At 33.9% G+C, this 25,045-nt stretch overlaps 1 protein-coding gene across 9 annotated transcripts in view; it reads right to left on the reverse strand.

The window, feature by feature from the left end:
* PRKACB (protein kinase cAMP-activated catalytic subunit beta) overlaps positions 1–25,045 on the reverse strand; it is a 126,289-nt gene that overhangs the window by 26,431 nt on the left and 74,813 nt on the right. For 4 of the 9 annotated variants that reach the window (XM_058716812.1, XM_058716808.1, XM_058716815.1 and 1 more), the window contains exons 2-5: positions 11,388–11,449; positions 9,062–9,190; positions 1,322–1,420; positions 234–316 (exon numbers count right to left, since the gene is read on the reverse strand). In XM_058716812.1, coding sequence (XP_058572795.1) covers positions 234–316; positions 1,322–1,420; positions 9,062–9,190; positions 11,388–11,449 — 373 coding nt within the window. Of the gene's footprint in view, positions 1–233; positions 317–1,321; positions 1,421–9,061; positions 9,191–11,387; positions 11,450–15,731; positions 15,756–17,683; positions 17,708–25,045 lie in introns of all 9 variants that reach the window. The other 5 variants (XM_058716809.1, XM_058716810.1, XM_058716811.1 and 2 more) reach the window with 2 other exon arrangements.

Consider the following 25,045-nt stretch of genomic DNA (forward strand, 5'->3'; position numbering starts at 1 on the left):
TCTTCTGAAAATCCTCCAAATAATGGATCTTCACAATATCTACCAATGGTAGAATATTTACATTGCTATCATGGTGCTTTTATTTGATTTTTAAAACTCAGTAGGGTGTGGCCTCTTATGAATGTTTCCATGTAATTTTTCATATAGCTAACATATTACTAAATGAAATGAAATAAATTTTTAGCATTGACAATAACTTAAAAAAGATTTGAGGAGGATAAAGTATTAGTTACCTGAACCTTCCAATTCTTCTTAGATGTGAAAACATTTCACCCCCAGGGACATATTCCATAACCATGTATAAATTAGAATTATCCTATGAACAAATAAAAAGGATAAGTAAATCAAAATTATGAAACCGAGATTATTTCAAGGAAATATTTAAAGATGATACCATGTTCAATTAGAAAAAGACAAATTAAAAAACCCAAGAGATTACTAACATTGGGGAAGAGAGAATAAATGGAAGATGCTCTAATTTTTCTTCAGTGGGGAATTCATTCCCCACCCCCAGCCCAAGTAATCTTGCCACAAATTAGTCTGGGATATTTGCTGTTCCTGTTCTTGCAGGGAACCCTAACTTTTGAACAATTAAACACTGCAGCCGTGACTTAACACTATAGTGGATGCAAAGGAATAACAGTTAAAACAACAATTTGAAAAAGTAAGAATGTTTACATTTTATGTACTAAATTACGTCAGAGAGATGAATGATTTTTAATATCATCCTAAACATACAGGTGTTCATCTGATTTAAAGAATAAAGGAGGAAAAGGGAAAAGGTTAAAATGTTTCATATGAATTAAGACTACGAGATGCCAAGTGTCATTCTAAGGAGTTGAAAAGCTATCAACTTAAAGAATAAATCTTGTTCAACTTTATGAGAACATTGAGGGAGGGCCAAAGACTGTTCTGCCTTACATAAACGGAAAGACTAGAACACAAATTACTAAGAAAAAGAGGATGGTAAGACTGTGTCAGAAAAGATTCAACAGAAAAGGAAGCTAGGTGGGCGTATTCATTTGCAAGATTGTAAGAACTGCTTAATAAGATATTACTATGGATTTTGATAAATGGAAATATTTGAATTTATAATAGCATCTCATGAAAAATTACACATTACCTTTAAAATTTTCCCTAGGGAAAGCCAAAACCTTTTCAAATATTAACATAAGTTTATAAACATAAAATCTAAATATATTATTTTTTTATTTATTCATATTCTCCACGTTTGTCATATGGCTTAGAATCCTATCACAGTTTCATATTTTAAAAAATATGTGAGGGTAAAATTATTTTATTTGAATATTGTAAAATCTACCTTAAAAGAATACTCCAGTCGAACAAGAAAAGGAAAATTCACCGCCTGTAATATTCTTTTCTCATTCAAAGTATGCTCTATTTGCTTCAGTTTAACAACCTGTAATTGAGAGATAAATATATTTAATGTACTTGAACAGAATTTAAAATTTACTATAATTTTAAAAGAATAAAACATAAATAAAATGCTTACCATATAATGAGCTTGGATAAGCAAAATCACTAAGTTGGATAAGGGTATGATAATAACCAATAACTAGGTTTTTATCAGATTCAAATGAAACACCTAGCAGAGGATTTAAAATTTGGTCTTAAGAAGGGCAACTATGATTTTCAGTCAAGAAGCAAGAGCTAGGAAGTAGTACATTACTTAAAAGAAATAATACATAACTTAAAAGAAATTAGTATGTGAAAATACTCAGCTCCTAATTAGTTACAGTCACAAATCACTGCAATAGGTAGGTATTGATTTTAAATCTTCAGAAGATCAGCAAGGAAATTAAGAATTGAAGAAAAGCCAATAATTGAAAAACACTTTCAATTCAAACTGGGTAAAAATGAACAATCTGTTCATTTCCTAATACCTGAATAAATAGAAGATTAAATTCTAAAAAATCAATTTGTGCAGCCACAGGAGAGGACACACAAAATATGGGCAAAAGACCAACTATATCTTTATAGCAAATAGGTTATTTAGGATTAATCAAGCTTCTTCTGGATTGTCTACTCAATCAAATACATAGCAGCAGGGGAAAGTGACTTATTTTGACTTCACAAAGACTGTGCTTCTATCCCACATGTGATTCTATTTTTAATTTAAGAAAAGGTGACCTTAGGGAGATATAAATACTTGTCTGGTGTATGTATAAGTCATGAGCAGCTGGCAGTCTTTCTTGCTAGAAGCTTACCATCAGTGTGGGGCAGTCACCGAATTCAAGAAGTTGAACATAGGCAAACTAAGTTACCATCCAGTTATTAGTATATACAACTATAGTATAAAAATAGTAGCGAGCAAAGAATACTTGACTGAGAGTCAAAAGATCTGTATTCTAATCTAGGCCTTCTCATCCAGCAGTTTTGTGGCTTTTGGAGATGTTATTTCAACTCTTAGGATCTCAGGTTTGTTTTTGTTTTGTTTGTTTTTGATGTAGTATGAAGTGGTTGGACCATTGCTGTCTAAATTCTAACTAGTTACAGAACTAATTAGTCCATACTTATCATAACAAATTATGTAACATTAGCTCGAGAATTACTATTGCTTTGTATTTACTTTTAAAAAAATAGGCTTTTAAAAAAAAATTTTTTTTTAACGTTTATTTATTTTTGAGAGAGAGAGAGAGACAGAGCATGAACGGGGGAGGGGCAGAGATAGAGGGAGACACAGAATCTGAAGGAGGCTCCAGACTCCGAGCTGTCAGCGCAGAGCCTGATGCGGGGCTCGGAACCCACGAACCGTGAGATCATGACCTGAGCCAAAGTTGGACGCTTAACCGACTGAGCCACCCAGGCTCCCCGAGGCTTTTTTTTTTTTAAGCAGTTTCAGGTTCACGGTAGAATTGGGCAGAAGATACAGAGATTTTCCATATTCCTCCTATCCCCACACACGCATAGCTTCCCCCACTAGCAACATCTTCCCAACCCCACCCCCTTCACACAGGTGTGTGGTATATTTGTTACAAGTGATGAACCTACACTGACACATTTTTTTTTTTTTTTTTTTACACTGGCATCTTTATCACCCAGTGTCCATAGTTTACACTAGGGTTTACTTGTACTGCCCTAAAATTTCTGTGTTCCACTTATTCATCCCTTTCTCCCTACTAATCCCAGGCAATCACTGATCTTTTTACTGTCTCCATAGTTTTGTCTTTTCCAAAATGTCATATAGTTGGAATCATACAGTATACAGCCTTTTCAGATTGGCTTCTTCACTTAATAATATGCATTTAAAGTTCTTCATGTCTTTTCATGGCTTGATAGCTCATTTCTTTTGAGCGTTGAATAGCAGAAGGTACATCCATTGTCTAGATGTACCACCTTGTTTACTTTTGTATATTATGATCTAGCAGATTTTTAGTTAGGTATTGACAATGCACTTCCTTTGAAATAAGCAATAAAAATTGCAGTAGAGAGGCTTTCTGCATTATAGCCCTAAGCCAACCATGTGTATGTAGGGCATAACAATTAAAAATAGAAATGAATCCATGATATATGAAGTGGCAAAGTATAAGTGCTTAGTTAATTTTTAAGTTAATTTAAAAATTAACTAATTAAAATCTAATTTACTTTTAAGTGTGTGTATTACTACATATGAAGCCTAATAATGCAATCAAGACAAAGACAAGAAAATGTCTGCCTTAATGCTGCATAAAATCTATTTGCAAGTATGGTGTATGAATATGTGAATATTAATAGGTGAATAATTGCCAAATGAGAGTTATGGGTTGTATTTAGACAAGAAAATGTTTATGTTAGGCCTAGTACATCATCTTTTTAAGTTCCAGACTATTCATCTATAAAACACGGATAATAATACCTACTTTAAAAGTGGCTCTGTGAATGCATGTGAAGTGATTAACATGGTGCCTGGCACAAAGTGAAAGCTCAAAAGATGCCAATTGTTATTATAGCCTATTAAAAAGGGTAGGAGTTCAGCAGGGCCTTATAGATGAATAGATGACAAAGGTTAGGAAAAGACAGAGGAAACAGCACGGGATTAATATCCAGAACCATTACCCGAAGGGGTAAATACACAAAGGTAAGTGTGAGTGCTAGTTTCATTTGACAATAGCTTAGGACAGTGCTTCTCAAGATTTGGTAGTGAAATATCACTAAATGGCAGAGAAAAGTTAATAAGTAACCCTGGGGGTTTAGTCCATGTTCTACTTTCAAAATACATATACAATTTATATTTACTTCTTAATATTTGTTGGCTTAAATATGTATATTTAAAAGCATTTATAAATGATTACTTATCAGCTGATTTATTTTTTTCACCAAACACTTGAGGAGTTATTAATAAGGAAGATGGGGTATCTGTCATCACATGCTCCCCTATCCCACCCAGCATGGCACTGTATACTTCTGAGGGTCAAGTTTCAATGAGAGAAGTAGTGAATAGACGACATATAGGGGAAGAGTGTGAAATAAGACTATGGTAGAATATGGAAGAAAGTTATGAAGGGCTGGAAGTAGACTGCAGGGTTCTATTTTTATTTAATAAATATTAGGAAGATTTTTGATTGAGTAAATAAAATTATATGATACGGTGGGGCACCTGGGTGGCTCAGTCGGTTAGGCATCCAACTTCAGCTCAAGTCATGATCTCGCGGTTCGTGGGTTCGAGCCCCACATCAGGCTCTGAGCCCTGACAGCTCGGAGCCTGGAGCCTGCCTTGGATTCTGTGTCTCCCTCTCTCTTTGCCCCTCCCCTGGCTCACACTCTCTCTCTCCCTGAAAATAAATAAACATTAACATTTTTTTAAAAAGTTATATGATATGGTAGGAAAACTTTTCTGGCAGTGAGGAAGGTGAATTAATAGAAGGTGAAAAGCCTGGGGTTGAGGAAATTAAGATGTTATTGTGAAAGCCCAGGTAATGTTAATGAGGGACCAAACTAGGTAGTGGTACTTTAGGGATAACAAATACATTTTAAAGGAAAAATAAATAAGGAGTATAGGCACAAAGATCAGACAACCCTAATCAAATTCTTGGTTTATCTTACTAGCCTGTTTGATTTTGGAAAACTTACTTAAATAGAAGGGTCACTGGCTTAAAAGGGAGATTAATATCACACAAGCTGTGGAGATTCATTGATACAGTAAATATAAAGTACCTAGAAATGCTTGACACAATGTATAGAATGAAGAAATATGATTTTCCTTAATTCCTGCACTGATTTCCTTCCCCTCAACCCTTAAGATAGGAACAGCCAAAACTGAAAGGTTTGTGACATCATTAACAGAAAAAGTGACTATAGAGTATTATTTTATTACTCATCTTTGTCAAATTCAAATAAATAAACTTGGAAACATTCAGAGTATAAAATCTTTGTCTTAATTATGAATAAATCTAGAACACTGCCATAGCAGAAATAACTTAGAGTGGCAGCTATTCTTCTGCTATGATTTACCCATGAGGTAACTTTCTCAGTAATTTACTTAACAAGTCACCATCTTGCCAAAAAAAAAAAAAAAAGTTATTAAAAACTTATTCCCTAAATACTTTAAACATAAAAATGGCACATTATGTAATCCTTGTCATACATTATGACTAAAGCATATTCTATTAATTCCTTAAGAAAGATAACAAAATATTAGGGGCTATCCAGACACTAACATTTTAATGACAGGTTTAATAAAAAATATTTGATTCAAATAAAAAATTTGAAGCATTTTGTTGTTATGCTGCCAACATGAGTGTACAAATCACCTGCTCTGAGGCCCAATGACCTCATCTAGAAAACAGAACATGAACTAGCTGGTTTCTAAGAGCTCCATGCTCAGATTGTACAAATTAGGGGTGGAGAGTTCAAGGATGAGTCGAAGCTTGGATAAGAGTTCAGAGGGAGGGTGCAGAACATGAAAATAAGAAGAGGGGATAGTCCAGAGATCGAGTGTAACAATCTTTAAAGAGTAGACAGAAGGATAAAATAATAGGAAAAGGCACATTAAAGAAGAGCCCAAAAAGGCAGGAGCATAATTTAAAGAACAAGGGGTTACAGAAGGCAAGGGACAAGGGTTCTAAAACAAGTCCTGTGCTGGGAAAACTGGACAGCGACATGCAGAAAAATGAACCTGGACTACTTTCTTACATGATACACAAAAATAAAACTCAAAATGGATGAAAGACCTAAATGTAAGAAAGGAAGCCATCAAAATCCTCGTGGAGAAAGCAGGCAAAAACCCCTTTGACCGTGGCAGCAACTTCTTATTCAACATGTCTCTGGTGGCAAGGGAAACAAAAGCAAAAATCAACTATTGGGACCTCATTAAAATAAAAAGATCCTGCACGGCGAAGGAAACAATCAGCAAAACTAAAAGGCAACTGACAGAATCAGAGAAGATATTTGCAAATGACATATCAGATAAAGGGTTAGTATCCAAAATCTATAAAGAACTTGTCAAACTCAACACACAAAAAACAAATAATCCGGTGAAGAAATGGGCAAAAGATGTGAATAGACACTTCTCCAAAGAAGACATCCAGATGGCCAACCGACACATGAAAAAATGCTCAATATCAGTCATCATCAGGAAATACAAATCAAAACCACAATGAGATACCACCCCACACCTGTCAGAATGGCTAACATGAACAACTGAGGCAACAACAGAAGTTGGCAATGGTGTGGAGAAAGAGGATCTATTTTGCACTGCTGGTTGGAATGCAAACTGGTGCAGCCACTCTGGAAAACAGTATGGAGGTTCGTCAAAAAATTAAAAATAGAACTACCCTACAGCCTAGCAATTGCACTACTAGGTATTTATACAAAGGATACAGGTGTGCTGTTTCATCGGAACACATGCACCCTGATGTTTATAGCAGCACTATCAATAACAGCCAAAGTATGGAAAGAGCCCAAATGTCCATTGGTGGATCGATAGATGAATGGATAAAGATGATGTGGCGCGCGCGCGCGCGCGCGTGTGTGTGTGTGTGTGTGTGTGTGTGTGTGTGTATAATGGAGTATTACTCGGCAATCAAAAAGAATGAAATCTTGCCATTTGCAACTATGTGGATGGAACTAGAGGGTATTATGCTAAGTGAAATTAGTCAGTGAAAGACAAATTTTATATGACTTCACTCATATGAAGACTTTAAGACACAGAACAGATGAACATAAGGGAAGGGAAGCAAAAATAATATAAAAACAGGGAGGGGGACAAAAACAAAAGAGACTCTTACATATGGAGAACAATCAGAGGGTTGCTAGAGAGGTTGCGGGAGGGGGGATGGGCTAAATGGGTAAGGGGCATTAAGGAATCTACTCCTGAAATCATTGTTGCACTATATATGAACTAACTTGGATGTAAATTAAAAAACAAACAAACAAAACACGTCATATAAGATGAGCAAAAAGAGCCCCCTGGTCTTGTTGATTAGGCCACTGGATTGGTGACCCTCAGTAAAGCCGTTTCAGTGGAGTAGCAAAAGGTAGGAGATAAAACAAGGAAACAGCTAAATTGTTGTAAGTTAAAGAATTAATAGGAAGTGATTAAACTATTTTTTCAGGAAGCATGGTTACCAAAGTTACATGATACAGGGCAGTAGACAAAGATGCACAATTAAATGTATTTGTAAACATGTACATGTGTATTTAATTTTAGAAAGACTTAAGTCATTACTCCTTTTCATGTTAGAGGCTAGATTTGTTTTTTGTTTTAAATCAGAGTTTGGACTGGAACTTCAGACCAGTCTAATGCTGTGCTGTCCAACATGGTAGCCGCGAGAAATTTAACACTTGAAATATGGCTTATCTGAATGGAGATGTACTGTAAGTATAAAATATACATCAGCTTTTGAAGACTTGGTATGAAGAGAGTAAAATATTTCAGTGTTTATATTAATTACATGTACAATAATAATATTTTGGATACACTGAGTTAAATAAAATCTATTAAAATCAATTTCAACTACTTCTTTTTACTTTTTAAATGTGGCTACTAAAAAATTAAAATCCTTTATGTGGCTCACATTATACTTTTATTAGACAGCATCAGTCTAGCCACTACCTAGAACCCTGACTACTAGCTCAGTACTATTTCCTCCACATTTTCCTACATCCCAGTAAGCCAAAGTGTTATTCTTGGGAACATAATATCTATAAGATAATCTATTAAGATTTGCCACTCATCTTTTATGTTCCCTTCATCCTAAGTGATTATCAGGGAAATAAAAGCTTAATATTTAAAGCATAACTATCTTCAGACCTCCTGATTCATTAGACACATCAATATGTGATAAATACTTAAAAATTGATTTTTCAAAATGATTTAATTGACATCTAACATATTAGTTTCAGGTGTACAACATCATCATTTGATTTATTTTTTTAATGCTTATTTATTTTTGACAGAGAGAGAGAGAGAGACAGAGTACGAGAGGGGGAGGGGCAGAGAGAGAGGGAGACACAGAATCTAAGGCAGGGTCTAGGCTCTGAGCTGTCAGCACAGAGCCTGATGCGGGGCTCGAACTCACAGACCGCAAGATCATGACCTGAGCCAAAGTCGGATGCTCAACTGACTGAGCCACCCAGGTGCCCCAATCATTTGATATTTTTTATAGTATTAGGATTCCAACTTTTTCTCTGCTTTAACTGACAGTTTAAATTAAACAAACTCAATCATACTAAAGTGCTTCTACTGTTGATTAAAATAAGTCACAAAATAAAATCACTAAATTTCTGTTTCCTCACTCTAAAGGTCAAGCACACCTGATCCCTGCATTTTCCATAAGGCAAAAGGTAGTAGAGATACCTGTTCTTTACATGTTGAATTCAAGATTTTGTTAGTAAACATACACATACCTATTATATATGTAATTATTGAAATAATAATGTATCCCCATATACTTAATTATTAACTATGTATCTTACAGACAAGAAATAATAATGAAAATTAACTGCAACAATAAAATTATCTGAAGATATCAATGGAAAGTTGGTATATTGCATCTGTTTAATAATCTAGCTGATAAAACTGAAGTTTACCTGTCAGGTAAATAATAACAAATGCACTAACCTTCTGCTTATCTAAGATCTTCATGGCATAATACTGTTCAGTGACTTTATGTTTCACCAACATGACTCTTCCAAATGAACCTGTTCCAAGGGTTTTTTTCCTTTCAAAATCCTCCAGCCCGGCATTATTCTACAAATACATGAAAAATAAAAGAAACTTTAGAATTAGAAATTCTCATAAGACTATGGTGACTATCACAGATTTAGTTATATATAATCAGAAGAGATAATTTAATTTAAAACTATCCATTTAAAAACAATACAAAGAGACTACTGAGATCCCAGGTTATTGGTTCTATTTTTCCCTTTGAATAAAAAAAGAATCTTAATATTTGAAAAGAGGTTATATTGTAAAATAAAGCATTACATAATATCGGGGAGGAAATAAGAGCGTAAGCTGAAATTAGTACTAAAGATGATAATGAATTCCAATATGAATTCCTAGTATTAGACTCTTAGTATTAGTTCCGTATTTTAATAATTACAAACTGACCAGAAGTATACTGACAAAGGCAATCATAGATGCCAAACGGTCTCAGTGTACTCACAAATAATTCTAATGAACAGATAAACTGAGGGATCAGAGTCCTTTCTCTGGAGTTACCTCTGAAGAAAGCACTACTTTACTTCATTTATATCTTTGTACAAGCTTATAGGACTAGATAATAATAGCATGAAAGATCCTAATGGCTCTCTCTCTCTCTCTGATGTTATAATAACCCAGTATTACCTAAAATATAATAATAAGGAAAGAAGAGTTCCTTATTCCCACAAGATAACCAAAAGTCAGAGTCCCAGAACAATAATCAGTCTCTTTTTCTCCTTCAATAGATGCTTTGTTATGAGCAAACATCTTTGTTTGGCTTTGACTATAGCATAGAAGAAAAGAATTGGAGGCATCAATCTATTGAATTTGTTGCTGCCACAACAAAATGAAAATTACTAGGAAGAAATTATGTGCTAAATAGCCACAAGTAGTAATTGCTGACCCATTTGTTTAATAGGTTTTCATTATAAAGATCTCCATGAAAATCCTGGAAAAAAATATGTGTGCACTGTACACAGTCTGTACAGTGTTTAGCTTGAGAAAAATGTGATGCAATATGATTCTTATATAAGCAAGGAATCTGGATAGTTACTGCAGTTCACTATAGCTGGATTTAATCTCTATTGCAAATCAAAGCTTGCCTTTGGAGACATAGCAGAGCTTCTTGCTGAATCATTACAGAGAGAGCAAGCAGCTCTAAGTTTTTACTTATAAAACTTGTTTCCATTAAATTTTAATTTCAAAATGCTAATGATTTTAAATTGCTATGAGATTCTCTATCAGTGTAGAAAGAAAAAAAAAACCTTGTAATTCTGGTTGAATTATTCAATTTTATGGATTAATGCTTCATTTTTTGGTTTTAGCAAAACAGATTGAAACGTTTAATATAGTCCCCAACTAAGTAATGGAAACTGACTTAAGTAATAGACAAAAAACAGAACATCCCATTTTGCTAGTTATTAATGCTTTTCATACAAATGTGCCATTTTCCTCACCTCTCTTAAATGTCCCATGTTAGATAATGCCTAACTTTTTGTGATCACTAGAGTGACTATGTTTTAAATTACAGATCATGCTCTTACTCTTAATGATGGTATCTTCCTAAAACATAATATTCAGAATTAAATGTTTTTTAGTGAGAAAGACATCTGAAATAAAGATTTTTGTGGTAGGAAAATAGGTGTTCGAAATTTAATCTGTTATTAAAGTTCATTAATTATTTATAACTTCAAAAAGATTTTTTGGCAAATATAAATGGCTCTTTTTATACACAGTTTTTAGATCTCAGCTACAATCTAAAAGTATTTATGTAGAATTTACCTCATCCAATGTTTATGAAAAAGGATCTCTGTGTATTTGGTATGTTGCCAATAGCCAAGTATTTGTGATTAAGGATTTGAAACTGCACAATAGTATCCGTTTGTGGTAATTAATAAAGATAACAAATATGCTATCAAAGGCACAAATCAAAATTGCTATAATATTAACAAATATCAAGAGTTTGTAGCAGCTTGTAATTAGTATCAAAATTTGTAATTAGATATTATAATGGAAATTAGTTCCTCCTCCAATTTAGGTATATATAAAATTATTAGTTAGCAAATCAAAACATAATGTTATGATAATATTATGGCAAAACTCCCATGTTAAGCTCACTTTTTAAAATGCAACTTGAAAGTTTAATGCTACTTTAAAGTTTCTAAACTAGTAAATTACTTGGGCAAGAATCATGATTTTACATAGGACTTTTAAATCGTAGAAAATTTTAAATATTCCTTACCGGAGTAGGATTTTCCCATTTTTTAAGAAAGTCTTCTTTGGCTTTGGCTAGAAACTCTTTCACTGAAAATAGATTAAAAAAACAAACAAAGTTTGTCTTGTAAGAATATTTATATTACATGTAAATATACTTTAAAAATACAGACTTATGTCAACTTTTGTTGCCATGAAATATGTATTCATAACCATGATAAACTAGAGAGCTATTTAGTTTCTGTAAATAAGAAGCAAATATTTTCTTAAATTTCTGAGAATCTCTAATACTATTTTATATGGAGATCACTCTGATAATTTCAAATCTAATAATAAAAATACTGTTCCTGAAAACATACCTGAAAGTAACATAAAAAAGTTATAAATCAATGTAGATCAAAATACTGATTGCTAGTAAGCCATCAGTGATATTAACAAAGCCGTGAAAAGTAACAAGTTGAAGCTATCTGATGAAGTGAACTCATTGATTTGTGGAGTTTCAAAAATAACTGACTTTGATGAAGGGCTGTTTTCAGGTTTATAAAGATTTATGTTATTGGATTTGTGTTTTCTCTGCTGAAGGCAGAGAGAAAAGGGAAGAACATAGGCTACATATAAAGGATGGCCACCAAAGACAAGAACAGAACAAAACACCAAAAACAAAGCACTCAAACGGCTTAAAAAAATCTCATTCTAAATTTAGAACAAAACTACATGCCTGAATGCCTAATCTAAAATGTACACTAAAGCGTTCAAAACCAGATGTTTATCTAGTGATCAATAACAGCCACATTATCAAGCTGTGGTTTCAAGTTTTAGATTTGTTAAAAGACGAATCATTTAAAAGCTTTCCTCTTTTTCATTTTCTTTCCACTAAGTTTTCATAATGACTTCTGTTTACAAAATGACTTCAGGCATTTAAAAACAAATAGGAAAAGGATTCCAGAGATCAGATGGCATTAACAAAATGTATTCTTGTTCTTACAGTTAGGTCTGAGAGCAAAACCTGGTGATTCAAGAGGTATTTATTTTAGTATTTCTTTTTGTTTGGAAGTTCTGAGTATTCCTCGGATATCTAAATCTAAAAATGAAGAAGACAATAGAATTTAAATGGTGTTGAAATAGTAAAAGGCTAGGCAAAATGAACTTAGAGTGGCACCCTGGCATTTATTTCAGAAATACTAAGAGTGATGATGATGATGATAAGAAGAAGAAAAGACCAAACATTGGAAGTGAGAGGCTCATAAATTCTTTAATGAGGTCTCTAATGATGTAGTGGTATTAAAGTGAGGCATTTTAAGATATATGTTATTATTTCCTCCTTCACTTTTGTAAAAGAACTTTGCCAAAACACTGTTACTAACCAAAAAGGGTGTTGGCATTCTAAAGGTTTTGAGATTTCAAAATGGTGATGACAAGCACCAAGAGCAGACGTTAGTTTTTAAGTGACACTAAAGTGTTCATTTCTGAAGACATTATTTTACTACTTTATATAAACTGTCACTGTATTTTGCTGCAAAATACTCTCAAAATACCTATTTTAGAAAATTTGAGAAAAATAATTTTTAAAATTAGACTCTCCCCCATTGTATGAAAATCTCCTCCACCAAAACAATGAATCAAATAATTGTACCTCATTATGCAGATATGATCTCATTCTTTCCGGGGGTGGATTTGGGGGTGGATAAGTCTTACATTTTGAGTTTAGGATGGTTCAGGCCATCCTACTTCTAAAAGTTAATGTACTAGTTACAACTGAAGAAGAGTGGTTTTATAAGTAAGATTGTGTTTATTTAATGTATGTATTCTTTTGCACGGAGCAGACATATTTGCAATGGCATTGCTTTAGAGATGACAGCTATGATAAATTAAAAACATAATTTCCTGATAAATGCAAATGTGGCTTTTAAGAAACAACAATTTGTGATTCCCAAAATATACATCTGATTTCCTTTGAAAAGTGTTTTTGGTTATCTTCTATTTTTAGAACTTGCACATCAAGTTGCAGTATAAACTCTCCAGATGCCTGCATGAGTATAGATAATTTGGAGACAAGCAAGAGAATCAGGGAAAGAAAAAAAAAAATTCTCGACATCCTATTTCAGCCTCTCCTGTCACTTCCTGCTAAGTGGATCTGGAGTTAAGAAAAAAGTAACTGGTCAATGGAAGGACTGGCGTTATTGGCCAAAGATGGTGCATGTACTGCAAGAAAACTTCCTTTTCCCTACTTGGTGAATGAGCTAGACAAAAAATTTCAGGCACTACTTAATTTCATTTGCTAATAGGATATTCAGGAAATTCTTTGAAATGTTCTCTGTACTCATCAATGTTCCAAGTTCACTGATAAGTAACGTTACAGAAAGGAAGTAACAGTTCTCAAAAAGGTCTTACATGAAAATTATCAGAATAGGTATGAATCAAAGTTATTAAATTTTGTGAATTATTTCAACAAATAAGGAGATTCCCTTTTAGAGTAAGGATAAGCATTAATTATAATGTCATTAAATACTTCCATGAAGCAAACTTTTTTCGAAACATTTTTTAATCACGTAAGTATATATACACACAGAAAATCTCTAGTTTATATGTGCACTACTCAGATGCAAAGATGGACATAGTTAACTCTGTAAAAATATAAGTTAACCAAAATATACATCTTATAAATACTAACACCAGAAATAAAATATTTCACAATATGCTGGGTTATGAATAACTCTAAAAACAATAGGCAATCTAGAACCACATGTATTTGCTTTGGTTTTTATTATTTTTAGACAGTGGTGAATTTCACTTTCTAAATGTTTTTCTCTGGTTGTTTAAAAAATTTATACCCACTGACATAAGGTGTTGGCAGCTAATTAACAAAATAAGTGGTGGGAGAGACAGCCACATTCAAACACTCAGCACATTCAATCCAGACTTCCAGACTTTAGAACTGGAAGTTCTAAATATTTTGGTTTTCTTATTGTGCTCTAATATGTACACAATATCTACATTTAACAGTCTAAACCATTGTGATAGCCTGAAACAGCCCTAAGATTTGGAGCTTGGCACATCTGAATTATAATATTGGTCCTAGTATTTCTTAGCTCCACGATTATGGGTAGCTAAGCACCTTACAGTGATTAATAACTCTCCTTAGGAAAAGATCTCAATGAAGAATTTTTCTGCAAGTATATTGTGTTCTGTAACAGTCAATAAAGTACTACAAAAAATGAAAAGGGCACACCAAAAATTAAATCAGTTTCTTCCTAGGAGTATATATTTCAATTATATATATATTTTCCAAATAAATTTATATTCTTTTCAATTTGTATCATTTAGAGATTGCATTGTATTCTGCAGAAATGAGCATACCACAGGAATCTATTCCTACAAATAGGAATGTTTACCCACACTCATGAGATAAAGAAAGAAGAAACAAAGTGACAATTTTTATGTGTTTCCACAAGTGTACAAAAAATGTAATTCTTATCACCCTCAAAATGTTTTTGAATATATTTATACACAGGACATAATTTAAAAATTAGATTACAAAGTTCATTTTAAACATTAGGAAAATTCATTAAAAAGTCAAGTATGGCTTATCTTTATTCCATAATATGCAGATAATTTTACAATGAATAAGAATGTTTCATTAATTAGATTTAGAAAATGTATTTATTAGGCACTTTTGGTTTCTGTGTTAACTATACTACATTACTGCTTATTATATAACAAGAGCATGTTGTTAGTTATAGTATGCCATTTTCCAATGCTTAAAAGAGGTTATCATTCATGTTTTGCAAGAAGAGTTTAGAAATCTATTACTATTATAGATTACAATTACTCCAGATGTTTATTTCTCTAGTTTATCGTAATGAGAGAAGTGTCACCTCCCTCTCTAACACGTCTTTTACAATAAAAACACAGCTTTATTAAACTTTTATTTAATGTATGTCAGAAAAAAGAAAAGAGAAACAAACAGAAAATAGAACAAAACAATATGAACTCTCTGGGGTAAATATTCAAATAGTAGCTATTTTGTTCAAAATTTACAACAGTATATTTTATTTAAAAAAAACATTCATTAATCTGGGTTATCTAATTTAAGTGGTGTGTATTAATCTTTCTTCTGCTACCCTGCACAACTCCCACTACTTTCCAGTACTATATTTGTTGTTTCTAAAATATCACATAAAAAGTGCAATATAAATCATTTCTATAGACCAAACTCAATATAAAGCTAAACCATTTCGTCCATCAACTAAAATATTGTATTAACTCTGTATACTTTATACAAATATAACTTATGAGGAGCATAACAACTTGCAAACAACCAAAGAAAAAGTTGGAAGGGTAACATTTGTTTTATTAAAAAGTAGTTGCCTACCAGATACTTCTGAAGAGGAGCAAGCTTGTATTCAAAAAAAAAAAATTAATTAAACAATGATTAACGCTCATGAAAACAACATATTAGCACGAAGTCACCTATATACATTGTCTCAGAATATTATGTATAGAAATAGAACATTAATACAGAAACTCAATATTTTGACAGCACATATTCAAATAGGACATCTTACAATTAAATGCTAAAGAAATAAAATCAGTACTTGTTGTTTAGTGTCAAAATCAATACCATTCTAATTCTTAAAACAACTAACAAAAACTTTTAACTCTCAGAGCAATAGTGCTAACAATGTGAAGTGGTGTATGTATTGAAATACACAGCCTGTAACTATTGCAATACCATCACTGGACTTGTGTTATGTATTTGAAACTCTACTGTAGGAAAAACAACATTAATTTCAAAACTTTGTTAACTCCCTTTTGAAAGACATTAGTGTCTTTCAGGCATTTACTTCCTTGGTGCCAGTTTTAACAATCTTTTTAACAACATTTATTGAGCACTGTTTTGTGGTGCCAGAAATTCAGTGAGACTTTGGGAACACTACAAAGAACACATATATTTACATTGTTAAAGAGGTGAAAAGCTAACGGGGAGAGAGATGAAACATTAGAATGCAATATGACAAAAACTACAACTAAGGGAATCATAAGGTACTATAAGAGCTCAAAAGAGGAAATTGGTAGGTAAAAATAAGGCATAGAGGACACAGCATTATGTTAAGTCTTAAGGACAGAGTTCCTCTACCAGATAAAGTTGAGGAAGAAGGGATTCTAGGCTGGGATGATCTTGTGTAAAAAGGTATGGAGGAAGTAAGGGTGCTCAGTCGGTTGGGCGTCCGACTTTGGCTTGGGTCATGATGTCTCTCAGTTTGTGAGTCTGAGCCGCACGTGGGGCTCTGTGCTGGCAGCTCAGAGCCTGGGGCCTGCTTCGGATTCTGTGTCTCTTCCTCTCTCTGCCCCTCCCATATTCATGCTCTGTCTCTCTCTGTCTTTCAATAATAAATAAATGTTAATAATAATAATAATAATAATAATAAGGTATGGAGGAAGTATCATGGTTTATCCCAGCATTGGCAACTGACTTGCACAGCTGCAGCATAGGGTATAAGTGCCCTGTAGCAGTGAGCGGTGAAGTGTGTAGGTAAGCAGGTGCCCAAACATGAGGGTAACTGTTTGCCAGGGTGATGCTTTTCAATGTGTCTGAAGGAAAGGGGGTAAACAGAGTGAGTCACAATTGCTAGACCCTATTTGTTCTGGAAAACAAGAAGCAAGATCATTTGCTAAGGAAGAGGGGAGCCAGATGGAGTAAAGAGCAGTGATGGTGGGGATTTGAGGCCTGGGGCTTAAACTTTGATGGCTATCTATGTAGGGAATAAGGGAGGGGGCTATTCCTCTAAAATCTCCTACGAGGGAAGGAGAACGTATCAGGTACTATAAAGAGTGGTGAGTTTCTTAATACCTTTTTTGAAATAATAGTTTAAAACTTTTTACTTTTTAGATTATAATTCATGGGCCTCCTGATCTCTGCAATTAAATTATTTTCATCTTCCTCCTTTACCTTAATCAAAGCATTAGTCTAAGAGTTATTTGGTATATATCAGAAAGCACAGAACATGATGGAAATGGAGGTTAATTACCTATGAAAACACCAAGTTCTATCAGCAAATAACAGAACAGTACAATCCCTTCCAAAACCTCTGGAAAGTGTAAATCTAGTTAAGTGTCTGTGTTCTGGCGCCCCTATTTCAAACACACCCCTGTTTAGAGCTCTACAATGGTTCTTTTTAAGAATAACCCCACACACATACACTGCACTACAAATATATTCAGTAAACTAAATATAAAACATTCTAGTTGCCACAAAATACCTAATAAAAATGCAATTTATAGCAACAAAGCAACAGAATTATTCTGTAAAAAATGGTTTCCTACCAGATGCTTCTGATGATTTGCGTGCTTGGTCAAAAGGAATAAATAAGTTAAACAGATTAAATAACACATCAAATAACATACCCACAAGAAGTGTCTACCCATATGCTCATTAGTATATTTACACATAGAAATAGAATGAAAAATACTTGGGCATCCATATTCAAAAGTGTTTTTATCTAAGGCTTACAACACATTCTTTGGATATATATATATATATATATATATATATATTTTTTTTTTTTTTTTTAACCAGCCAAACCCTATTCTAGAAATCTGTTAAAAAGTATCATATTCTATCCCTTTAATGTGTAGAGCAGTGTGTTCACTTTGCTCAAGGGATGCTTTATTTGCTTCGCCATATTCAAGCAAGTTCACTCAGAGCAAGTTCACTATAATCTTAGAATTTATAGTGAGTGTAAAAAATAACTTTACTGCAATTGCATTTGTACATTTCAGTGGATGGGACTAGGCCTACTTTTGTTTTCTAAGATATCATTTGATCTTGCACAAAATCACAGATGAATGGGTGTTTGGAAATTTAACAGGCGATAAAAACTATATTTCCTATTGCATTATCTATTTTATTCCTCTTTCTTTTTCTTATACTTTTTTTATTGGTTAATTCTTTGTCAAGTCTTGGTTACAAGTGAACAGTATAATTGACTAACTTTCACTAACCTGTTACAAAATAATTTTTTGTGAGACATATATTTAAATGATCAAATTACAGAAACATTAATTTATTTAACTAATATGTACATAGAGAGATGGATATACCATGAATCCACATAGTGTACTAATTCACAGCTCATGTTATGTACATGCTTTCTCTCCCAACTTGCTCTCTATTTAGGGATGCTGTGGATTTTCTTGGCCACCCAAGTCATGTTTGATTAGAGAAGCTGGATGCTGACAGGATGAGGTAATAAAAACTTAAGCTAAATTTCTAGCCATAAACAACCCAAGTAATCTTTAAAATGCTCTTTCAAGAAATGTGCTTTACTTCCCTAATTGTTCAGAGACTTTTTCTTAGAGTAATATTATATCTATCACAGTCATATGCTAAGGATTTTCCATTCAGTTCTGAATTAAAATATTCTGTCTTGCTATCAGACAATATAGAGCTGGGAGTGGATCCCTAGTTGATAGGGTGTGTACATTTTCAACTTTACCACACAGTAATACAGTAAGTGGCTCAATATATGTTGTGCAAGTTTATTTTGCCACCATATCTTTGATGACCCATACCCTCAACAAAATGTGTCACTAATATAATGGATATGAAATCATATCTTTTTATGTTTATTTATTTTTGAGACAGAGAGAGAGAGAGAGAGAGAGAGAGAGAGAGAGAGAGAACCAGCAGGGGAGGGGCATAGAGAGAGGAAGACAGAGAGAGAGAGAAAGAGAGTGAGAGGATCCCAAGCAGGCTCTGCGATGTCAGCACAGAGCCCAATGTGGAGCTTGAACTCATGAACCATGAGATCATGACCTGAGCTGAAATCAAGCGTCGGATGTTTAACCGACTGAGCCACCCAGGGGCCCCTGAATTCATATCTTCTTGTTAAAGATTAGGTAAATGTCTCTCAGTAAAATTTTATAATTTTTTTCCTTAAAAGTCTTATTATGTTTTATTAGATTTAGTCCTAGGTTCTTTAGAGTTTGGGTTGCTATTGTAAAAGCAAAATTTATTAAAGCAAAAAGTATTAAAAATTACCATTTATTTATTACTGATGTATAACTGATGTTTATATATTGATCTTACTGTATCTGGCAAACTCTCTTATTAATTCTAAAATAACATTGGTAGATTCTCTTGAATTCTCTAAGCAGACCTATCATCTGTGAATAATGACAATTTTGTTCCATCCATTTTTTTATTGCCTTACTTACTGTGCAGGTTATGACTAAGAGTTCAATATTGTACAGAAACAGACAATGAGCATCCGTTTCCTGTTCCTAACCTCAGAGACAATGTTTCTAATTAATTTTCTTTTCCCATACTTTACTTGTAAAGCTCTACTTGACTCAATAAATAAATTTAAGAGTATCTCCTCTTTTTCAGTTCTTTGAAAGATTTTGTACCAGATTGAAATTTTCATTCTTTGAATATTTCCTAGAACTTGACTGGAAAACTGCCCAGTCCTAATTTTGTTAAGTTTTGAAAAAAGATTTTAATTATGATTAAATCTTAAATAGGTACAGTTCTCATCAGTTCTTTCAAAAGTCTTTTCCACGAACTAACCTACGGTTCTGATGGATTTTTATTTTCTATTCTACTGGTTTTTGCTCATGTCTTCCTTAGTCTTTTTCTTCCTTTGATTAACCTTGCCTTGCTCTCTCTACTTATTTACTTGAGTACTTACATCATTAATGTCCTTCTCCTTTCCTAACATAAGCATTTAAAAATTTGTCTCTAAATCCACTTTAGCTGTACCCCACAAATTCTCATTGATAGCTGAATTTTAACTTCATGAGTTTATTCTTGACCTGTGAGTTATTTGACTTTTTGTAATCCCTAAATATAATATTTGTGTGTTTGTTAATCTGTTCAATTAGTCTTTTTTACTGATTAAACTTAATTGCTTTGTGGGCAGAGACTATGGCCTATATGTCAATTCTTTAAAATATCTTGAATATGTTTAGTTGAGTGTTCTATACATTTCTGTGTATTCCCCCATTACTAGGTGATTATATGAGTTATACTAGCATAACACTCTTTATAAATATCCATAAATCTTACATATTTACAATTTCTCCTTCTAAATGGTCAATTTTGTTTTATATGTTTTGAGGTTCTGTTAGAGATGCCTGGTCTTTTTTCTCTTATATATGTTTTTGTGTGATTATTAATTTTAAATGGTAGTCTGTGACAATTCTACCTCTTGACATTCTTGGAAAGGTCTAATCCTGTTGTATTTGGTGAATATTGTTTATAGTAGATGTGTGTGTATCTATTTTGATTTTGGATTGTGAATTTATGTTTAATTTTTTTAACGTTCATTTATTTTTGAAAGAAAGAGAGAGAGCATGAGCTGGAGAGGGACAGAAAGAGACAGAGACAGAATCCAAAGCAGGCTCCAGGCTCTGAGCTGTCAGCACAGAGCCCGATGAGGGGCTTGAACTCATGAGCCTTGAGATCATGACCTAAGCCGAAGTCGGACACTTAACCGACTGAGCCACCCAGGCATCCCTGGATTGTGAATTTAAAGTTCAGTTGGGCTTTATCTATGATAAACCTGCAGGGTTTGACTTGGGAATATGTTTTGTATTAGCTTCTGCCTGGCATCCCGTGGATGTTACTAGCCTGGGACTGTCACAATAATTTTATTTTATTTTATTGGTGATTCTTAAACCACATAATTAATACAGATTAAAATGTGAAATTTACTGGAGAAGCAGTTGATTACAAACTCTCAGGAGAGGCATCCCACACACATACACACATTCCTCCCAAGTCCCCAGGAATCTAGGCCAAGAAATACAAGCTTCCTTATTTTTGCCCTGTGTCAGTGGAGAGGTTTTATTTTCTCAACTATGCTTTCACTGAGGTTACAATCCTTTGAGGATCCTGGCTTTACATAGGGGTCTAAGAAATCCTAAGATGCATGGATCTAATAAATTGTCTTCTGTCTCGGCGAGGCCATTTAAAATGAAAGCCCTTTGGCTAGCCAAGGAATGAAAATCTCCTCAGGGTAGTCAAAGTATGCTTCCCCTTACACCTAAGATTTTCATTTACCACTTCACTTTCTGTACACTGAGGGTTTCTATTATATTCTTGTAAATTCAGATATTCATTTCAAGGGATGCTTGATACATTTTATTCAGCATTTCTAGATACTCTTGTGTCTTCATTAATCTTTGCTCTAGAAAGCTTTTCAAATGATCTGATCTGTTTGGATTTTTTTTCTTTATAAGACAAGTTTTGTGTTAAGTTGTAAGATGCAAAGATAGCTAGATGTTTGTAGAGCTTTTTACCTTAGAAATTCAAAACTCCTATCAGGATGTATTCAGGTATTGGGGCACCTGGGTGGCTCAGTCGGTTGAGCGTCAGACTCTTGGTTTCAGCTCAGGTTATGATCTCACGGTTTGTGAATTCAAGCTCCACATTGGGCTCTGTGCTGGCAGCGTGGAGCCTGCTTGGGATCCTCTGTTTCCTCTCTCTCTCTGCGCCCCCCTCTCCCTCTTGTGCTCTCTCTCTCTTAAAATAAAGAAATAAGCTTTTTTAAAAAAAGGGATATATTGAGGTGTTGGTGTTTGTGTTAATCTTTGTCAAAATACAATGAGCTCTTTGAGTCTATAGATTCAGAGTTTTTTTTCCAACTAAGGAGTTTTCCTGAATCATATTTTTTATTATTGCTCCTGTTTTATTAGTCATCATCTGTTCTGAACGAATGCTATTCGTTCAATGTAGAGTTTCCTACTTTTATCTGACATACTTTTTACTTCATAACTTTTATCTTGTCCGTTCCCCTGACATTCTAGTAGGATTTATCAAGCTAGTTCTTCATATCATTAATTTACTTTCCTGCAGTGATTATTTTGCTTTTTAATGCTTCTAAGGCAGCTTTATGTTCTGCAAATACCAGGTTCATCTTCTTATAACCATCCCTTATCATATCATTAGTATTCCTTTTCTGTTCCTGCCTCTCAGCCAGTTCTTTTCATCCTAGTCTCTCTCTCTTTCTTTTATCATTCAAGTAAACACAGATTCATGTTCACTTGGAATTTTTAAGAATTGAACACAGACTACCTATAGTTTCTTATTTTTAAACCCTTCCCACAAATATTTTCAAAATATAAGTTCACTCTTTTCCTCCTGAAGTCTGTGATTTATCCTTAAGTGATGCATAATCTTTCATAGGCTCCATATTGTTGCTTTTCTTGTTTATCCATTTTTAAACAATGAGAAACCTTTTAAAACTTTGGGGCACCTGGGTGGCTTGGTCGGTTAAGCTTCCGACTTCGGCTCAGGTCATGATCTCACGGTCCGTGAGTTCAAGCCCCGCGTTGGGCTCTTGGCTGACAGCTCAGAGCCTGGAGCCTGTTTCAGATTCTGTGTCTCCCTCTCTCTCAGCCCCTCCCCTGTTCATGCTCTGTCTCTCTCTGTCTCAAAAATAAATAAACGTTAAAAAAAAAATTTTTTTTTTAAACTTTACAAATACACCCAAACAAGGTAGTTTTTCTCACCTCCTATTTTGAGAGTGTTAGAATCAACTTCTCAGATATTTTAATTGGTACATATTCATATTATCAGTTAAATAATACAGGGACTTTCAGAAATGGGAGTGGAGCTAGGACTACAGGGTATCTGGCCGGTGGTGATACCTACCAAGTCAGGGAAGAGCCCTGTTATATCTGGAAGTAGAATAGCCACGTTTTCAACTTGGAATAGTCTAACAAATTCTTGGATGTCCAGACAGTTTTAAAATGAAAGTAATCACAAGTGTTGGATCTTCTACTCCTCTCCACAAGTCTCTTTCTTGTAAGCTTCATCCATCCCTCCGAGTTAGTGAGAGTGAAACTACTATCTACTTATTTTCCATGAAGGCAAGCTCCTCAAAGTAAAACTGTCGCTTAGACTTTGGTGTCTGATCTTTAATCTGATAGTGCACATTTCTGGGCAAGTACACTTTCTTAAAATCAAAACTGATACACTGATTTTCCAGTTTTGTGTCCTTATATTTTTAATCTAGAAAATATAGACCCAGAAAGGGGAGTTAAGTAAATGTTTGTGATCAGTTCTGTAACTTTCCTGTCATTCATAGTAGGGTAAGCTTCTTCAGAGATTTGCTCTCCACTGGAGCTAGGCCAATAAGAGTTCTCATCTGGAATTTTGGGATAAGGGTGCTAGTTATATTCTGATAAGCATATGAACCAAAAATTAAAATACATGCCTGGTATTTTTCATTGATAACGTAAGAAAAGTACTCAAATATGGGTAGTTTTTAGTCATTCATTTATTCTACAAGAATCTATGAATTCATTACTATGTTTGGTGCATAGGGGTAAACTACGGGAAACACATAGATGAACTCAGCACCACTACCCTCTACTGAAGGAGTTCAAAGTTTGGAGACTGGAAACTGACATGCCAGGATATAATTTCAGTATAATACAAAAATTGTTTTGGGAGTATAGGGGAATCACCTAACTCTACAGAGTCAATGATGAAGGCATTTGAAAAGCATAGCTGGTTTTCATAATTTGTATGATAAAATACATACATATGAAAAGGCAGCAAGGAATAATATGTAGTATAGCTAGATCAGAACTTTATGAGAGAGATGCAGATAAAGCCAGAATGGTAGGTAACTGATCTTACATGCCTTACTTTAAGGAGTTTAACCTTGATATTAGATACAATAAGGAATAACTGCAAGTTTTCATGTTGGGTTATGAAATGGGCATACTGGCATTTAAAAAATGGCAGCACATTAAGTGGTCTGGAGGGATATAAAACTGAAAGCTGAGAAACGAGTGAAGCAGTTACTGCAATAGGGCTGAGAATATACAGAATACCTAATCTTAGGCATTCCCAGTGTTAGTGAGACTAGAGAAAATTGAGTAATTTCCGAGACATTTCTGATGTAGAATCAATAGAAGTTAATGGCTGAGTGCATGCCTGGGGTGGGTTAAAAACAAGTTAGGAATGACTACGAGGTTTCTGTTTTAAATTCCTGTGTGGGTCTGGGATTATCAACAGAAATCAGGATCAATGAAAAAGGAATAGATTTGGGATAGAAAGAGAAAATTCACTTTTGAACTGAATGTTCAGGTAACATCTGAAGATGTGGGCATGGATGAGATCATTCAGAGAGAATATAGCATTAAGAGAGGTCCAAAGATAGATTCTCTGAGAAACCTAACACTTAATAGGCAGGAAGGAGAAAAAGAGTAGCTTTTTAACTAGAAAAATACCACGTGCACATAAATACCATATGTATGGCTATAAACTCAGATGAAACAGTCTAACATTTGCTTATTTTTACAAATAAAATCACACTTCATTTGTAATTTTCCACCTTTTGATGGCTAAGGCTTGTAACCACTTATGACAGGAGTAAAATTAGTTGAAATTGGACAATACTGAAAAGTCAGAATGTCTAATTGTGATTACTATGATTCTTGTGTTAGATAAGCCAATATGGCCAAGTGTATCAAATACTACCTGAATAATCCATAGATTCTTCAAAGAGAAATAAAGCAATAGAGAAGCAGCAACAATCTTCTTCAGCTACAACCAATACATCCAACTGTAAAACCTCTAGAACACCACAGTGGCTACCTAAAAATTCTGTTTTATACCAAACTTTCAAAGAGAAAACATGCATTGGCCAGAGTCAAAGAAATCTAATATTT

Source organism: Neofelis nebulosa, chromosome 2, assembly GCF_028018385.1.
Source record: "Neofelis nebulosa isolate mNeoNeb1 chromosome 2, mNeoNeb1.pri, whole genome shotgun sequence".
Lineage (NCBI taxonomy): Eukaryota > Metazoa > Chordata > Mammalia > Carnivora > Felidae > Neofelis > Neofelis nebulosa.